This window comes from Papilio xuthus, unplaced genomic scaffold, assembly GCF_000836235.2.
Source record: "Papilio xuthus unplaced genomic scaffold, Pxut_1.1 DF825946.1, whole genome shotgun sequence".
Classification (NCBI taxonomy): domain Eukaryota; kingdom Metazoa; phylum Arthropoda; class Insecta; order Lepidoptera; family Papilionidae; genus Papilio; species Papilio xuthus.
Genome location: NW_013532703.1, coordinates 4725240 through 4742880, shown reverse-complemented (window position 1 = coordinate 4742880; position 17641 = coordinate 4725240). Strand labels below are relative to the sequence as shown.

The window sequence follows — 17641 nt, the reverse complement described above, 5'->3', positions numbered from 1 at the left end:
ATTTCTCCATGACATAGAGTAATAAAATGTTGCCATTTTAGTCAACATATTATTTACCTGGACATAGGGAGAAAAAGAAATTCCTAGAAAAAAACCATTAAAAGTCCTATCTTTTAGAGTAGAGAAAACATTAGGCTGAATTTGAAAAATATTTCTAAATTCTGAATTTGAAAATTAAAAAAAAAGCTGTCAAATTTATACGAGTTAATAAAGTAATGGTTAGGTTTTAATTGACACATATTTAATGTCATAAAAGACATAGTAAATTGTAATATATGACTTTAGTAAAACATCGCCCATGACATCACGATGACATTAAAAATTATGACACATCTTTAAACTTATAAAAAAATGGTATCTTTCATACATAATTTGTACAATTTTATAATACACAATTTTAATCAAATACAATATTTATGAACAAAAAACTTTTAGAAAGAGCATTCTCATTTTTCAGTATAAAAGAATATCAAATTATAGGAATCTATAAGAGATTTTACATGTAGTAACAATAAAAAAAAATAACTTCGAGAGATTATCGTCGTATAGAAAATATGTTTTTTTTTATAATATAATTACAGTATTAATTTTGCAACTTTGGAATGTCTCTCAACTCACTGAAGAATCCTCGTTAAGTCCTGGAATAAAATAAAAAATATATACATACTACACTTAATAATATAAGTGTGGGTTTCCACTGAATTAACACATATTGTCATCCCTTACATACTCTTTGAAAGGACAGAGACAACACGTGTCATGGCAGACGAAAGTCACATTTACATAGAAAAGTATAATAGAATAAATAAAATTAATACAATACCTCAAATCTATGGAGCACTTGAGGATTTGTGTACGGCGAAGTTTCGCTATAGAAAAACGGTCTCTTCATTGTATTTTGCCCTGGAATATAATTTAAATTAAATTAATATTCAAATGTCACTTTGTTTTGTTTTTTTTTTATATATATATTAAAGGTAGCAAAAGAGAAAGCGACCAAATCGATTCGCCGAAACAGCGAAGCATCTATATTTTTTTTAGAAATATGAAATTAAATTTTTCATTTTTACGTACAAATATATAATACTTTTATTATCCTAAGTTTTCTAAATTGGAAAAGAAAATTGTAATTTTTTTTTAATTAGTTATATACCTACTAAAAACATTCCTAATATTACTAATATAATAGTGTTAGTGTTAGTAAAATTACCTTCTTTTTTGTTTTTAACATATTTTTAATTATAGTATACTTACATAACTGTGTGTGAGCTGCTAACGCGTTCTGTTTAGCTATTAAAAGCTCAGGGCCCGGTCTTGATATCTGCTCATAGTACGCTGACACATCTACACAATAATAAAACATATTGATTTTTATATATAAAAATGTATTACTGTTCGTTAGTCTCGATAAAACTCGAGAACGTATAAACGGATTTATCTTATCATAGTCTTGAAATGTTCGTGGAGGTGTAGGTATAAAAGGTAAGAAAAATTCTAATTGCCGGGAACTATTATAATAAAGTTTTTTTTCATTCCACGCGGACGGAATCGCGAGCGACAGCTAGTATTAAATATAGTCTATGTTACACGGGGATAATGAATCATTTTATAGGGAAACAATTTTAGATATCGGTCCAGTAATTTTTCAGTTTATTTGTTACAAAATTACCAAAAATATTAATCTTTCCTATTTATTATATCAGTAAATTTCCCTTACCTGTAGTATTATTTGCATTAGCTTGGTAATACGGACTGCTTTGGGGCTGCATTACATTTTCACAACCTGAAATAGCAAACAATGACAAAGTTATAACACAATTCCAGTGATAGAGAGAGATAGTAATGCTACAATATTGCTATCTCTCTCAGTCCCTTTGAAAAAAAAAATTGAACTGTTCGAAACGGAATAGTAGAAAACCCTTCAATGTTCCCATACAATAGGTTTAATGATACATCCAAATTAAATAAAACTTTTATAACAGGATTTAAAATTTAACAATCTCACCATTATTTCCTTCTGGTTGTTCCTGTTTGACTTGCTGTTGTAATTGTTCCAGTAGTCTTTGCTGCTCCATTTGCCTTTGACTTTCGTTATACAGGGCGTTTTGATCTGTGAAAATGACAATAAAACATTTTGATATGATAAAAGTCAAAAAGACACCTGTACATTTGCCTTCTCGTTAAAAATGAATTAAAAAATAAAAAGTTACCTATCTGGTCCTTTGTACGTTCATATAAGTACTTGTCATCGTCAGTACCAAAATCTATTTCTTGTTTTATATGATTTTCGTTAAAGAAATTCTGATTCTCTGTTATTCTATGTGGCTCTTGTAGCAACTGCAAATTGTGTTGTTGATTCCTTAACACCTCAGCGCTGTCCGGATATCCGTTCGTATACGCAATATAATTATCATTGCGGGTCGGATAATCCTGTTTCTCCTCATACGCGTACATTTCTGGTATCTTCTCGTACCCGTTGTCAATCACTTGCTTTTGGTACATCGTATCCAGTTGGGTATTTTCGTACCCATTTAATGATTTACGTTCTAATGCGTACTTTTCTGCTTCCTTGTTATACTCTTCGTTTGTCTGTGGTATGTAGTCTTCATTTGTTTTTGTATAATCTTCTGCTATGTCAAACTTTTTAATGTCCGTCTCATAGTTATCAGTTTCCCTTTGGTAACCCAACTGAGTTGAATACGTGTCGATTTGGTCCGACTCGAATGATTTTTCTGAGGATTCACTATAGCTGTTGTTGGGCTGTGTGTCGTCTTCTTCTGACAGAATAGGGTCTGTCTGCATATAAGCGTCTTGCTTCTTAGGTCTGATTGTTAGGCCGACTTTTTGTGTTGAGTCGCTGGGTTGCTGCAGAGGTGAAATTTGATTGGCGATCGCGTTGAGAGCTTGGAAACGGTACGCGAGCTGTAATTTAATTAATAAAAATAATAGTTTAATATATAGAGAAATGCGCTATTGGATAGCGATACGGCGTTTGAACGTATGATTGCTTGGAGGGGTTCAAAGGAAATTCTATGTCTCCTAGATTTCGTTAAGATTGTCGTCTGAGAACGATACTGTTTGTTTAGTTTCATAGATTTTAGTCATTGGGAAATTTTTACTTAATTATTTTTACAAAATTATTAAAGTAAAAATAGCATCACTGTCTGAGCAAGTTCTTGTATATTATTCAAAATATTATTTTATTCACATTTTGATTTAATTTGATTTCAAATATTCTATAAATAAACGAGGTTTTGTTTTGTTGTATTTATGTAATGGGTATTTAACATTTGGATTAGTTATCAATTGGGAATTCCTAATTAAGGATATATAGGTAGACTAACCGCACGATATAATAATAAAATCATGAAATAAATTATGTTAGGGCCAACATGCTTAATATTAAATAATTGCATTTATTAAAATGTATATCAAAATTACAATTACAACTAAACAACTCCTATTTTTTGTTAATAATATATACTCACATTATCTGAACTTTCATTCGTTAGATTTCTATCCGGAGTATTAGTCGGCATTGTGGACTGACTATTTAAGCACCATTTTTCTGATTTAACACTAAAAAGAAAAGACAACAAATTAAAATTATAATCAAAATGTATTTAAGTTATAAGAAAAAAAACGCAAATATTAACAAGCATTAAGTTTTTGGTTTAAGATTTTGGTCTCAAAATCAAAAGGATAGTGGTCTTACCTGATGGTATCTTTCCTACTCTCCTTGTATTTAACTGTGCGACTCTTGCGAATGACCATTACTGAGCCATCGGGGTTCAACTTGGGAAGATTCTGAGACGGCATCGCATCTTTGCTTAATGTCTTCCATTGTCCTGAAATTGTAATAAAAATTATACTTAAAAAATATCCTTATGTAGCTCTAATATTAAGAGTTTTGTATTAGAAAAGAAAGAGCGCCAGCGCAGTTGTTAAGTGCTTGATTGGACGGGACCGTAAACTACTTCAAATTCGACCTCCAAATGTGTTTTACGATTTTCGATATTTTTTTTTTTACTTTTTTACTTCATCGTTATTACGATGAAGTAATACATCATGATACCACCTGCACATATTGACAAAATAATTCAAAGATATTTGTGGAGACAACACGCACTCTGCCAGCGTAGTTGTCAATGGCCTTGTCACCCCCAAATTGGGTAAGCTCCGAGCCCTCTGGTGGGGCATAAGCTGACGAGGACGCAGTGGAAACTCATGCTTAGAGTAAATAAATTAAATGTTATATTTCGCATATTTAACCCTATATTTGTATTATAGTACTAATCTTAAAACAAAAAAATATGATTCCATCCACATATAGTGCAGTATTCCACAACTGAGATAATTTATAGTCTAGATTTTTAATATCTGTATGACTTCATTGTGTTATGAATGATATAAATTGCACCGGAAAGTTTTTGATAAGAATTAAAATAATTAATTTAATTTTTCCTGGTATAAATTAAATACTAGTCATTGGCAGATTCAGTAAGGAATTACCAAAACTTTTTATGCATAAAAGGCATATTTTCTAGTATCAGCCTAATCTACAGATAGTATTTTTTTTACATCTAACATACAATGAAGATTTCCCTAGAATCCTTTCGTAATCTATTCCTAAAAACCATAATAAACAATTCGTTAATTTCTAAAGTTTATTTTGTTTGTTGAAAGTAAGAGAATTAATATAATTTAAATAAATTAAAATTTAATAGATCAGTGCTTCGCGAAATTTATGATATGAATTTAACATTATTACATATCTCTAGATATCTGCGTGACATCTTTTTGATAGGAAAAGATGCTAGTAATGATGATTCGCAGATTTACACTGCTTAAAAAGTTTGATTATATTATGAAGAAGGACTATCATATTCCATATCCTATTCTAATACGTCTTTCTAACCCATTCGTCTGTACAACGCCTAAAAGTTAACAATTTTTTTTTATATCAAAAGGTGGCAAACGAGCGACCGGCCACCTGAAATCGCTGAAATAGTGAAGTGACCGCTGCCCATAGACATACGCATTTGTCATATACAAATGTTGCCTACCTTAATTCGACGGAAGAGAGGATGCACAGAAAGAAAATATTTTCCCTTCCCATGCATCATCCGGAAAGTCCACTTCCACTTCCCATCCTTTCCTTATAAGAAAAAGGGTGCGACGGGAAAGTGGACTAAATTAGGCCTCCGGGACGCACACTCATCAGACGCAACGCGGAATTGCTTCCACTTCACGCCTGTCTTCTGTGTGGTCGTGGTATTTCACCGGGCGAGCCGGGCCAATTCGTCCGAAGATGTTAAAGCGGGCTCTACTACTGTTAAATTAAATTAGTTTCTACTGACAAAATAAAAATAGAAATACAACTGTTATCTGTTTTTACCTAATATGTAGGCTTTTACCTTTATTTAAATAAGCTTTGAGTTATTTTTTCTTTATAAATACGAGTCAAATGTTATGCCGAGGATGATAATTATAGTATGGTTACGTAAAAAACACGAATTTTCCTTATGCACTTACAGATTGTTAGAATCAATATTCAAGATTAAATCAGACTGCATAATGCTACTACCAAACAGTTATATCGGACAGTCTGTGCTGAATTACAAAAGTTAATTAAAAAAAAGGCCTGTCTGTACTTCCAGATCATATTCTATATATATGCCAAATTTCAGCAAGATCTATGCAGTTGTTCTGGAGATATAACAAACATCCACCCATCCGTATCTTGATCAGTCTATCCAAACATGCGCATATATGTAAGATTATTTTTATACTTATGGAACATATATTCTATTAGTTGCAGTTTTCAACAAGCACCCTTACTTAATTCTAATTAAGTTGTATAAAGAAATGATACTGAAAGCTTCTCAGTTAAAAACTCTGCATTGGTTGCGCCTATCAGAATAACGGTCAGGGATATTTTTACATCATATTTTTTTGTAATATACAGTATCACAGCATTATAAGAGGAAAACTGGCGGCGATTTTGAGGATAAGACATTGCGGTTATTAGCAAAGTTAGCTAACTACAGTGATTGTCCCCAGTTGACAACCATAAGTATAATATGCAAATTATATCACGCGGAAACTCGCTTAAAAAATAAACATAGTGGAAAACCGGACTTTATTATCGCGGATAAATATAAATGCATGAGTAAGCTTGATCTAACTAGGGTTGCATGGTTGAATTTTAGAATTAAATCAATCATTAAAATAATATGAACTTTACGATAAGTGTACAAATGTCTTATTAAGTTTTATACTTATGGATTTTTTAAATATCAACCTACAAATAGTAGCGTAATCCAATCCTAATCTGTCATCATTAACTAATAATTCATTCCCACTGAAGGGCTGGGAGTAGGACATTAAGGTTGGCCCTAAGTTAGACCTTAGTCAACCATGCTGGCCCAGTGTGAGTTGGTTTAACTTCATGCATATCTTTGAATTTCTGCATAGATATGTGCAGGTTGCATCTTAACGTTTTTCTTTACCATAAGAACGTCAGAGAAATGTACATATTTTAATGCAGATTGCATGTCAATTGCTTAACCCCTGAGCCACTAATGCTCTCAATATGAAATAACTATAAAGATATACTATATCCAAATTAAAGGGCACGCTAAGAGATTGCCTAATCATCACTTGATTTTCGAAAGATCCCCTTTCCGATAACATCACAATGTGGATGAGCTAAAAAGATGTCACTTGTATTTATTATTGACTTGTATTTCCTAAACTTAATAAATAAAGAATTCTCTAAAATTTCAATATTACTAGGGAGCGGTAGTCTAAACCCACACTGCATATCACCAGAGGGGATCAAAAAGTTGCAAAAAAAAAATCACATGATTAATACATTACCCTTAACTGAAAAATCCTGTGATAATAAATATTTGAAATTAAGCCTTGGGACCAAATACTTATATACTTATAAAAATAAATTTGCAAAAATTACAGTATGAGTTTCCATTCAGACAAAATTTATCACAGACAGATACTATGATAGCTTTACTTTGCAAATGACAATTTTTTTAGTCATAATACTACTAATTTAGCAAATCATCATTTCATTTACTTTTAAATACACACATTTGGTATAACAAGTAGACTTACATAGCAGATAAGAATGTATATATGTATTTATGTGGAGAAATAATTCCTTGCCAATTTCGTTAACATAAAAGCCTCCAGTATTGAGGAAAATAGCAGTCTTGGAGCAGATAGTAAAAGTTATTTATGTATGTGCATATTTTATAATTTTAGTTTATTTTTATTGTATACATTACAATATATATAAGACTGAACATTACACTTGTTTACGGTAAACTTTATAAAATTTTTTATCTTGTAAACAAAATTTTAAGCGAACAGACAGTTCTATGTCATGTCTATAAACTATTTTAACTGAAAGAAGAAATAATGCTAACACAATGTTTGTAAACATTACTGTACCAAACACCAAGCAGACATGTTTGACATATATGACAATATCTAATAAGATTCTTATAAGAAAATGTTACATTACCATTGTTGAACACAAAAAAAAAGTACTTTAATGGATAACAACTTGTCACCAGCCATATGGGGGGGTGTGATCCGGCGACTTTATTTGCCAAACAAAATATGCGATCTTTGGAGATGACTCATATAAAATCCTTTGAGTAACCGTGCAGTATACTAACGAGACATGGAAAAACCCAAATACCTTTATTCTTACCCATTGTAGTGACGTTGTAGTCGGCCTGAGTAAAGTGGAGACTGCACACTTTGGAGTATTTTGTAAATGGTTTGCCGCGTTTAAGAATAATGTTCCACTTCTCAGCCATGGTTTCATCGCGCGGAAATCGATGGAATTTAACATTTTTCGTCTTGCCGGCAAGTGATGTACACTGTGGTACTGTACAATAGTAACCCATTGCAAATTCACTGCAACCTTTGTTGTTAAAAGTCAAAGTTTTTGTAGGGATGCCGATTCCCGCTTGTGTACAAACTTCATAACATTAATAAGATATCAAATTATATTCATTTAGAGAGTAGTTAAAAATGGTTATTTATTGAAATCGTTATCACTTTTATTAAAATCGAAATCATCACACAGCAGCCTTGAAATATTTGACATGTATTCACCTTTTTCCCTTCCCCACTTTTTCGGAAAATGGCTACTTTTGGATATAGACCATAGAGAAATAAACAGATTATAGTTGCGATTCCCAATCGCTTTTTAAATGTTTACACCATTATAGGCCCAATAATATGATTACATTTCGAGATACATTTACATTTCTTTAGACCTACGGTTCGTTTAAAACTTTGGCTAGGGGAAATATTTATCATTAATTAATAATAAAAATAATGTCTTATCTGTTTGTGTTTATTGTTAGCCGTTTGACAGTTTGGCAGCTGTCGTTGACCAAATTAATTTTGATATCTGTTTTTCAAGCATCTGTTGAAAGTTGGGATTTTATCGGTAGTTTGTTATTGCCCTTAATTTTTTATTTGTTTATATTAATAATTTAAATAGAATATCATAAAATAATGATTAAAAAGTAACATTAATGTTGTAAAATTCCAAAATGCCGTATTACTGCACTGTTCCTCGTTGCACATCTATGGCTGGAAAAGTGAAAGATGTATCTTTTCATCAATTTCCAAAAGACAAAGAACTTGCAAAACTTTGGAATGAAATTTTAAAAAGAGGAAAACCTTATACAAAATATTCTAAAGTATGTAGTTTACATTTCAAACCAGAGGATTACACAGTAACGGGTCTAGGCAAAAACAAAGGTAAAATAAAAACATTTAATTAACACGTTTGAAGTTTATGAAATTGGCTTTTTAAAGAAACTTAGACAAAGTTACTCCTGCAAACCTAATCTACCTTCCAGTAAAGTCCTGATAAAATAGGTTCAGCTGTTTCAGAGATTACAAGGAACAAATGCGTTCGTGACTTGTAGACAGACAGTCACAAGAAAAATTATAACTGGTTTCCATTGTAGGCAATACACATTCATCATGTTAACGGAATATGATTTTATTTACATGTTGCATACAGATACTCTAATTTTATTTGCCCGCGGCTTTACCCTACCTTAAATTATAGGTCAATGGAGAACTTTAAGGAAAGATGCAGTACCATCACAGAATCTACCATCTGATTCAACCATACATAGCATTAGGACTAGAAATAGGGAATTAAATCTTCCTACTGGTATAATGGATTCTCAGGTAAATAAAATATTCTCAAATGTAAAGTGTTAAAGCCAAAATTCCTTACCCAAACTTCCAATATTTTTAAATTGGTATTTAAAATAATCAGACTTAGTAACTTTAGTTTCAGTCTAAAAAGCCACCTTTTTTATAAATTAAACTGATTTCTTGACTCAATAGAAATACTATCTACATGTTCTGTAGCTCTACAGATTTTTTTTTAAATTAACAACCATATTTTTTTTAGCTACAGCATGTAGCGCAGGCCATTTATATGCAGACAATGCTGGCTGTAAATGCTACTAAAATTGGAGATATGAACATGGCTTCAATGTGTAATGGTTAGTATCATAATTTTCCTCTGATAATTGATACAGTCAAAATTTAATAAGCAAGAAACAATATAATACGGTCCGAAGGGATAACCTCTACTAGCAAGAAAAATATGTAGTTCTTTTTGGACTCTTTTACATCTAAGTTTGACTGTATATTTTAAGTAACATCCACAGAGAATGTCTGTATGCTTATATTTTGTTACTAAAATTGGGTTTCGATTTTAATAAATAATTTTGGTATTTTCACTACAATAATAATAAATACTAAATTTTTTCAGAACAAGGATCATCACCTATTAGAGAGAGTTCATCATCCATGTCCAGTAATAGTTCAGGTCAATTTAATGAAACTATGTCACAAATTGAACATTTATTGTATAAAAATAAAATAAACAGTGAACATCCAGAAGATTTGGCCACTAAAAACTATACTAATGAGAATGCAAACATGTCATATGGCCCTATTAAATCGGAAATACAAGATTTCAGTTCAAAACAAACATATAAATGTATAGAGTGTTCAAAATGTTTTAAAGACCCTGATGTGTTCTTTTTACATAAACGCACTCATCTACCAAAGAATACAAGTGGTATGGATGTGTTAAGAAAAACCATAACAGATAATGAAAATAGTGAAAAAGAAAATTATAATAATAATACAAGTAAAAATTTAAGCGGCGAGAATTCAACTGAAGAAACACTAAGAGCGAACCCTATATTAGCAAACTTATTGAAATCAACAATGCCACAGACATTACGTAGAGATGAAATGCAACAAGAATTAGATAGCAAAAGTGTTACCAGTATAGAAAAGCAAATGATGGCAGCAATGACATTAAATATGAAGAACTATTTCAGGAACTTGTCATCAATGATGACACAAGTAGCAATATTATCAAAAGAAAATATCAATGAAGAAATTGATAATTTAGTATACGGGCTGCGGAATGATGATTCTAGTGAAAGTTCAACAACTAATTTAAATGATTTAATGAAAGAGGAAACAAATGAACAACAGGGTATGCAGTTGGATGAAGAGAATGATAGTCTGAATAGTGAATTTGACTGATTAACACTATAGTCATATACTAGACTCAAATATTAGTAAGATTTTGTGATCCGTCAAAATATAAGCCATCACAAATTAACAATCCCATTTAGAGAGCTATCATTATCATATGGATAGTATAAAAAAAATTGTTTGGTCAGATTCAAAAAATGATTACTGTTTACTCTATGATAGAACAAGGTAAAGTGTGCTATAATAAATATCCATTCACTTGAAAAACATTAAGAAGTCTTTGGCTCATGTATGTCACTACGGAAGCGTCCAAAACCTACCCTAAGTGAGGGGTGACGAGGCCCTAATAACCGATGCCAGCCTAGTGTTTGTTGGTTGACTACATCTTCCATACAATAACACATTTGCGTTACTAAACATTAAGTATTTCTATGATTTTGTGATTATCAACTGGAATGTTCAATGTGAAAACTTTTTAATCTGTTGGAATTTGCCATTTATAAGAGGTATAAATGTCGTTTTTTTTAAATAATTATGTGAGTGTTGTGCTCATTAAGGGCTTGGATATCTGATGTCAATTACCCGCCTTTACTTTCTGACTGATTTGTAGATTAGTTTATATTTAGCCTTTAAGTTTATGTAGAAAATAATTCACGTATATCACCAAAATAATCTTGTTTATGACACAATTTTGTGTTTAGTATTTTTTCTCCTCAAAATCATAATTTATTAAATAAAAAAAAACAACTAGCAATAATGAATATTTTATAGGTGTCAATACTAAAAGTCTTGTTTTAAATACAATATTTTTTATGTAAAGAAGCCCACCTTTTATAACTCCTTTTATTTGCAAGCTTAAAATGGTGTATGTGCTTGATTCTTAGTAGATTGATAAATAAAAAATTATATATGTAAAATGTACACCATAGGCAAATCCCTTTTTTTTTAATTCATGGTGACCAAGTGCCTTAGATTATTACACTATTTTGTATAAAGGAGGTTCTATAGCCAAATCCTAATTAAGAATTATAATGGTGTGATATTTTACATGGTATCTGTTCTTGTATGATTTTTATATAAATAAAATCATTTGTAATAGTGATGGCTATGTATCCATTAAGTCCATTAGTTAAATAAATTTGAAGCAAGATGTTAAATAAATATATAGTTTAGTATAACGCAACATTTATAATTTTAGGTTATAAGAAGTTAGAGACAAAATATTATGCCTTAAGTAATATATTGGCAACAACTATACCAATCAATTTAAGATTTAATTCAAATTTCAGCCACCGTACAAAGTATTTGTACTGTAAGAGTGTGTGAAAGACTGCCGTCTAAGACTGTTAGTAAATTATATCAAAAAGATATATTTAAACATAAACTTTGACTTAAAAAATTGTTTAGTTGAGGTAATGTATCTAGTATTTAGTCAAAAATTGGGTTTTTGTTGAAAAACATCTTCCTCTTTAAAAATGGTGACACAATGTAAAATTTTTTGATTTCAGTGGATACCTACAGTAATAATTTTGTTATTTATCCTTCCTTTATATTACAACTAAATTCTTAAATCAAAATTTATAAAAAGATAACCTGTTTTAATTTTTTCTAGATTATGTTGAAAATAATTATATCCAAAAATGTATGATCTCCTGTGAATAAATACTGTGTATCAAAATAATGTTTTAATTAACATTTTTTTTATTTTATCTGTTACCTACACTTTAACGGTGGTTAAGATCGCATCTGTTTTCAACAAACAGTAAAATACAACGACTAAATAGAAAACAGGCAAAAAGAAGAATGTTGACTTAATTTACGTAAATGAAGAGTTAACCTATGTGGAATAATATTTGTCATGACTTAAACTCGAGCGTTCGAATTATTTTTTAATTATATAATTCACCGTAATAACTATGCTTAGTTTGTATAATAGCAACCCTAAAATAGCATAGATATTACGGTACTGCTCTTAGATTTTTAAAGATAGGACCTGTTAAGCGCACACTACAAATGTTTGTCGCAAATAATAACGAATGATAAGTTTTTAACTTGCATGATTGTGTGTTCGTTTTGTGTAAGGTTGTAAACTAAGTCACTGTACGTTTATAGAGATGTTTAAATTTTATTTATTAGACAAGTCAACAGCACACCATAACATTTTGGATTTCAAATATGTGTCAGAATTATATGCACATGTGTGATTGTTGAACTCACAGTCGCGAAAAATGACAATTTGTTTAAATTGCCAAATGAGTTAAAATGAACAGTTTGTTTTTTGCCCAGTCCGTTTCTTTATAGTTAAAGCATATTATCATTGGTTTGGTACCGATGTCGTCTGTCAATTGTCTATGGTTTTAGTTTACAATCTGGTATCGTTTTGGTGGTGCGGGACTTCACCCCGAAAATATAGTAAAAAGTGAATAATTATACTAAACTTTTTGGAATTTTATAGTGGTTATCTAATGTTGGAGATGCGTATGATGTTTATAGTGATAACTAATTAGTATGTAGTAGGTATTGACTGACAAATTTTAAATCTTTGGTTTCTAGGCTAAGGTTAATTGTGTTATTTAATGACACAATTGTGTATTTCTAATCATGAATAGTGATAAACGAGCGCCTATTATCTTAAAAAAGAATAATATATCCCTGTTTAAGACAAATTGTTTAGCGAGAGACTCGACGTTATTGCAACGTATGAAGAAGGCGAATTCTGTTGTAGTGAAAGAAGATGTTATTTATACGTCAACGCCAGGAGATTTTTTAAAAGGGGAATACCCCGATTTAACCATCATTAACAGGTTAAATATATTTACCAACTGCAGTCGCACAACTGCGAAGTATCGGTGTGGGGCCTCTGATATCATTGAACGAACATCCGACGAAGTGACAAAAGTGATTGGCCAAAAAAATTACGACACCCTCTTCGCAGCGTTATGTTCTGTCATCAGCCAGGAGTATAGAATACAGGCAATTCTTGCTTTATTAACAGTTCAGAAGAGCAGCAAAAATATTTCTTGTCAAAGTGATAAAACAAATCCTGGCATTAGGGTAGAGCTATCTAATTCTTCATGCCAAACAGATGAAACTTGCTTTGGTCTAATACAAAGATTAAAACAAAAGAAAAAAATAAGAAAACCACAACAAACACCTTATGTTGTACTAGAACCAAGCCAGGTAAAGAAACTTATTATAAAACCTGATCACTTTGAAGATACCCGTAGGATAATTGACATAGAAGAGAAATTACAGAAACAAAACATTGATAATCCTTCGGATGAAAATTTAGTGCGGGAAAATGAATATTTAAAGGATAAAAAATCAGATTGTGGTTCAAAAATTCCTCAGAAAAATAGTGCATGTGATGAAAAAGCTACAAATAAGGACAGTGGTCAGGTAATTAAAACAGAAAATGGGACTGAAACTAGTTTCCCTGAATTACGGCAATTTGTTGATGAGGACAGTAATATATCTGATATAAGTTGTGGCAACATATCAATTAACAGCTTGGGCATACCAAATCTTGTAGATAATCCTATTGATATATTAGTCAACATTGATAAACATACCCAGGAGTCTGTGAGTCAACAAAAAACCACACTTACTATGCTTGATGGTACTCAAGTGGGAATACCCGGTATATGTGAAGATTACTTTCATATCGCAACAGCGGAGACATTAAAAACTTTAAGTCCAAGTGAACGATCTAAAGTGATGTGGTATCAAGCATATATTGATTGGAAATTTTGTTTAAACAGAGATGAAGATGGTAATTTGTAAGTAATTTTTTTACAAGTATATGCATATCCATATTGTATAAGTAGCAAACTTTATGATGTATTATCATCAGCTGACTATACGTCCCCACCGAGGGGCTCGAAGCCTACCCTAAGTTAGGGGTGAGGTATTATGATGTATGTCATCCAAATTGTATGGTGGTAATATTTGTCATTCACATTATCACCTATACATAAAGTGTGCTGAAGGATTGTCGTCTTTTTTTATGAATATTAAAGAGTTTTTACACAATTATTCTTGAGAAAAAAAGAAAAAAGTTTTTTTTCCACTAAGAACCATCAACTGTGGATTGAAGACCAGACATAGTTTCAACAAGTTGTCTTTTCCAGGCCAATTCATCTGGCGGTTTTAAATAATGACGTAGATCTGCTGCGGCGGCACTGCGTTGTGCTGAAAAGCAGACAGGAATCAGTGGACATACCTGCAAATGACAATGTTGTAAGTACATTTTTTTGGCAAATGGGTACTGAGGTAAACGCATATTAGGATACTTTTCGTTAACCCAGCACTGCCTTGCGCTGAGGCGTTCGGTCGTTTTGCTAACAAATATCTTTATCGGGTGCCGGGTGGATGAGAAGTTGGCGAATGCGCGTTAACCTTTAATCTGATATTGTCTGACTAGTGATATCTTTATGTATTACTAACTTTTTCTGTATTTATTGCCATTTATAGATTTAAAAGTTAAAGTAAAAAAATTACTTGTGGTCTTCCGTTTTCTGATTTATTTCTACATTCTACTATATAGATTTTATTAAAGGAATGTATAGAGTAATTTAATTACTATTGCCTTGTGTTCATTATGGATTTGAATTTTATATAGTATAATTTAATTATTAATTATGTAAAGGTGTACATTAATAGGTCCCATACTAAGGAGGTTTCAAAGCCAACTCTTGTGTTTAATACATGAAAAAATTAATAACCCAATATAGTGTTTGTTATCCAGATCAATGTATATATTTTCTTTATAATATTCAACCAATAGATTTAGGGAGCTTAAAATATATTGCATTTTATATATAATTAATATTTAAGCATTTATTTTATCTTTGTAATGAGATAGAGGTTGATAAAGATATGTAAACGTATTCTTGGAAATTTCCATTCAATTCCGAAGAAAATACATGACGCGATATTACATCGTAATTATTTTTTTACATATGATGCTCTTACTTTGCTAACGTTAACTTTATATAGTTTGCGTTATTTATTGCCGTTATTAAATAAATACTTACTATGGGTTTTAGAGACCAAATCTCTGTATAAAACATATAGTCATTATCTTTGATAAAATAGAGGTAACAATATGATGTAACCGGAGGTTTTGGTCTCGCAAACTTACGGCCAGTTAAATTAGATTTAAATAAAAACTATATTAATCTATAACAAATTAATCTTACTAATATTATAAATGGGAATGATAAGATACATGGATGGATGTATGTTTGTTTCAAGGTATCTCCGGAACGTTTCAATGGATGGTTGTGATTGGTTTGTAAATGATACGTAGAAGTAACGATTGTGCAAACAACGAAACAACGAACAATCAAAACGGTTTACGGGGAAGTCCCGCGGTGGCTCTTTAACCGTGTATTACAATTTTGAGTATTGCAAAATGGCTGTTTACGTGGTTTAATAAATCTGAACGTGCTTGATTTGCAATAAATATATCCATATAATAAACTATATTTATGCACATAATAGTAATTTTGTGTTTAATGAATGAACAGTAGCTTGTTTAGAATGTGATATTTAGATTATATACATAAGATTAGTTTATATACTTCATTAAGGTCTATTGTCTAAACCAGTGGTTCCCAAACTTATTTTGTCTATTGCCCACTTTGAGAATAAATATTTTTTTAGCGCCCCCATATTTTCACATATTTAAAACCACTATAACTTCAAAATAAATCAATTAATTATTGTGATCTGCATATGTATATTAACGGAGAATTCTAAACGAAACTTTTACTATAACCCGCAACTTGAGACCTGCAGCGCCCATAAGGGGGCGTTATCGCCCACTTCGGTAAAGACTGGTCTAAACTAATAAGAGATAAATTATACCAATAGTTTTGTAACTCTTATTCAGGCTTTGTTATGAAACTAATAATTAACATAAATTATAAAGACAATTTTATGTTTATTTTTCATTTTAGACTGATATATGCCAGGAAGAGATGAATGGACTGATGATTAAAATGACGCAAGATAGATACATAGCAAAACTAAAACATGATAATGAATTTAGATTGAATTAAAAATATTAATGTTATTTTCAGACGGCACTCCAGATGGCTATATCGCAGGACTATGCATCGTGCACCGCTCTACTCCTACAGTATGGTGCAAACCCCCTGGTTACAGATGACGACCAACGCACCGCTGTCCATCTTGCCGCGGAAATGAGCCCTGACCATTTGAAAGCTATTATAAAATGCTGTCAGAATAATGCACGGTACATTTTTTTTGCTTTGTGAAAATTATTCAACAGATATCATCATCAGCTCAGTATAAGTCCCCGCTGAGGGTCTCGGAACCTACCCTATGTTAGGGGTGACTAGGCCATAGTCAACCACGCTGGCCCAGTGCGAGTTGGCTTCACACATATCTTTGAATTTGTTCTCAGATATTTGCAGGTTACTTCACCATGAATATAAAATATGTAAATCGAAAATAGAAAAACACATTGGTACATGGCGGGATCGAACCCAGGACCTGCAGATTACAAGTCAAGTGCTTAAACCCCTGAGCCACCGACGCTCTTCTCTTTCTCTCGCTCAACGGATATAATTTACATAAACTAGGACAAACAGATTTTAATAGTCTTAAATATATTTTGATAAGATTTTCAACTTATTTTTATTAAAATTTTTATTATAATTTTGTTAATGTTAAAACTTTTTCAACTGTATTATTAATCAATTAAGTATTTCATAATTTTCGAAACAATTTCGTGTCCTTATATTATGTAATAGCTAGGCGTGTTAATATTGTAGTTTGGTTCTTCCCCGTATTGATTGACTCAATATTTTCAGAACGAATGCATAATTTGTAACTAAACTTATGTGTTTATCGCACATTACAAGGAAAAAAAACTGTTTGACTAAAAATATTTTTCAGATATATTCTTGAGGAAAATGATTGTTGGAAACCAGAGTTTGAGAATATGACGCCTGAAGAAGTCGCAAAATATCTCCTTTCAAAAGTCTACTTAATGTATGATAGTCAAGGTAACTACAATCTTGCATTT

At 31.3% G+C, this 17641-nt stretch overlaps 3 protein-coding genes across 5 annotated transcripts in view; 2 read left to right on the top strand and 1 right to left on the bottom strand.

Annotated features, from left to right (window-relative positions):
* Positions 1 to 12220, top strand: part of LOC106124288 (uncharacterized) — a 60027-nt gene extending 47807 nt beyond the window's left edge. Inside the window, exons 1-4 of one of the 2 annotated variants that reach the window (XM_013320782.1) lie at positions 8442 to 8805; positions 9122 to 9246; positions 9476 to 9569; positions 9842 to 12219. In XM_013320782.1, the coding sequence (XP_013176236.1) occupies positions 8595 to 8805; positions 9122 to 9246; positions 9476 to 9569; positions 9842 to 10632 (1221 nt within the window). In that variant the 5' untranslated portion in view covers positions 8442 to 8594 and the 3' untranslated portion in view covers positions 10633 to 12219. Of the gene's footprint in view, positions 1 to 8441; positions 8806 to 9121; positions 9247 to 9475; positions 9570 to 9841 lie in introns of those variants that run through there. The other variant, XM_013320783.1, reaches the window with a different exon arrangement.
* Positions 423 to 8172, bottom strand: LOC106124285 (kinesin-related protein 6). Of its 2 annotated transcripts, none has more exons than XM_013320779.1 (9): positions 7727 to 8172; positions 3716 to 3848; positions 3489 to 3579; positions 2211 to 2922; positions 2006 to 2110; positions 1718 to 1783; positions 1255 to 1344; positions 824 to 903; positions 423 to 638 (listed from the first exon to the last, which is right to left on the bottom strand). In XM_013320779.1, exons 1-9 carry the CDS (start codon positions 7935 to 7937, stop codon positions 615 to 617), a joined length of 1512 nt encoding a protein of 503 aa, XP_013176233.1. In that variant the 5' UTR covers positions 7938 to 8172; the 3' UTR covers positions 423 to 614. The 2 variants fall into 2 exon arrangements, with proteins under 2 accessions (XP_013176233.1, XP_013176234.1); XM_013320780.1 differs by having other exon boundaries at positions 424 to 638; positions 7739 to 8172.
* A 730-nt stretch (positions 12221 to 12950) lies between the features above and the next one.
* Positions 12951 to 17641, top strand: part of LOC106123857 (uncharacterized) — a 6568-nt gene continuing 1877 nt past the window's right edge. The window contains exons 1-4 of the mRNA XM_013320265.1: positions 12951 to 14363; positions 14715 to 14823; positions 16671 to 16846; positions 17512 to 17621. Of these exons, the coding sequence (XP_013175719.1) occupies positions 13186 to 14363; positions 14715 to 14823; positions 16671 to 16846; positions 17512 to 17621 (1573 nt within the window). The 5' untranslated portion in view covers positions 12951 to 13185. The remainder of the gene's footprint in view (positions 14364 to 14714; positions 14824 to 16670; positions 16847 to 17511; positions 17622 to 17641) is intronic.

Bases quoted from the DNA above. Each gene is read 5' to 3' on its own strand.
- LOC106124285 (XM_013320779.1), bottom strand. From the start codon at position 7,937: ATGGGTTACTATTGTACAGTACCACAGTGTACATCACTTGCCGGCAAG. The intron at 3,580-3,715 runs GTAAGACCACTA...TTTTCTTTTTAG, and splicing joins AGTAGGAAAGATACCATCAG to TGTTAAATCAGAAAAATGGT. The intron at 1,345-1,717 runs GTAAGGGAAATT...ATTATTGTGTAG, and splicing joins TAATGCAAATAATACTACAG to ATGTGTCAGCGTACTATGAG.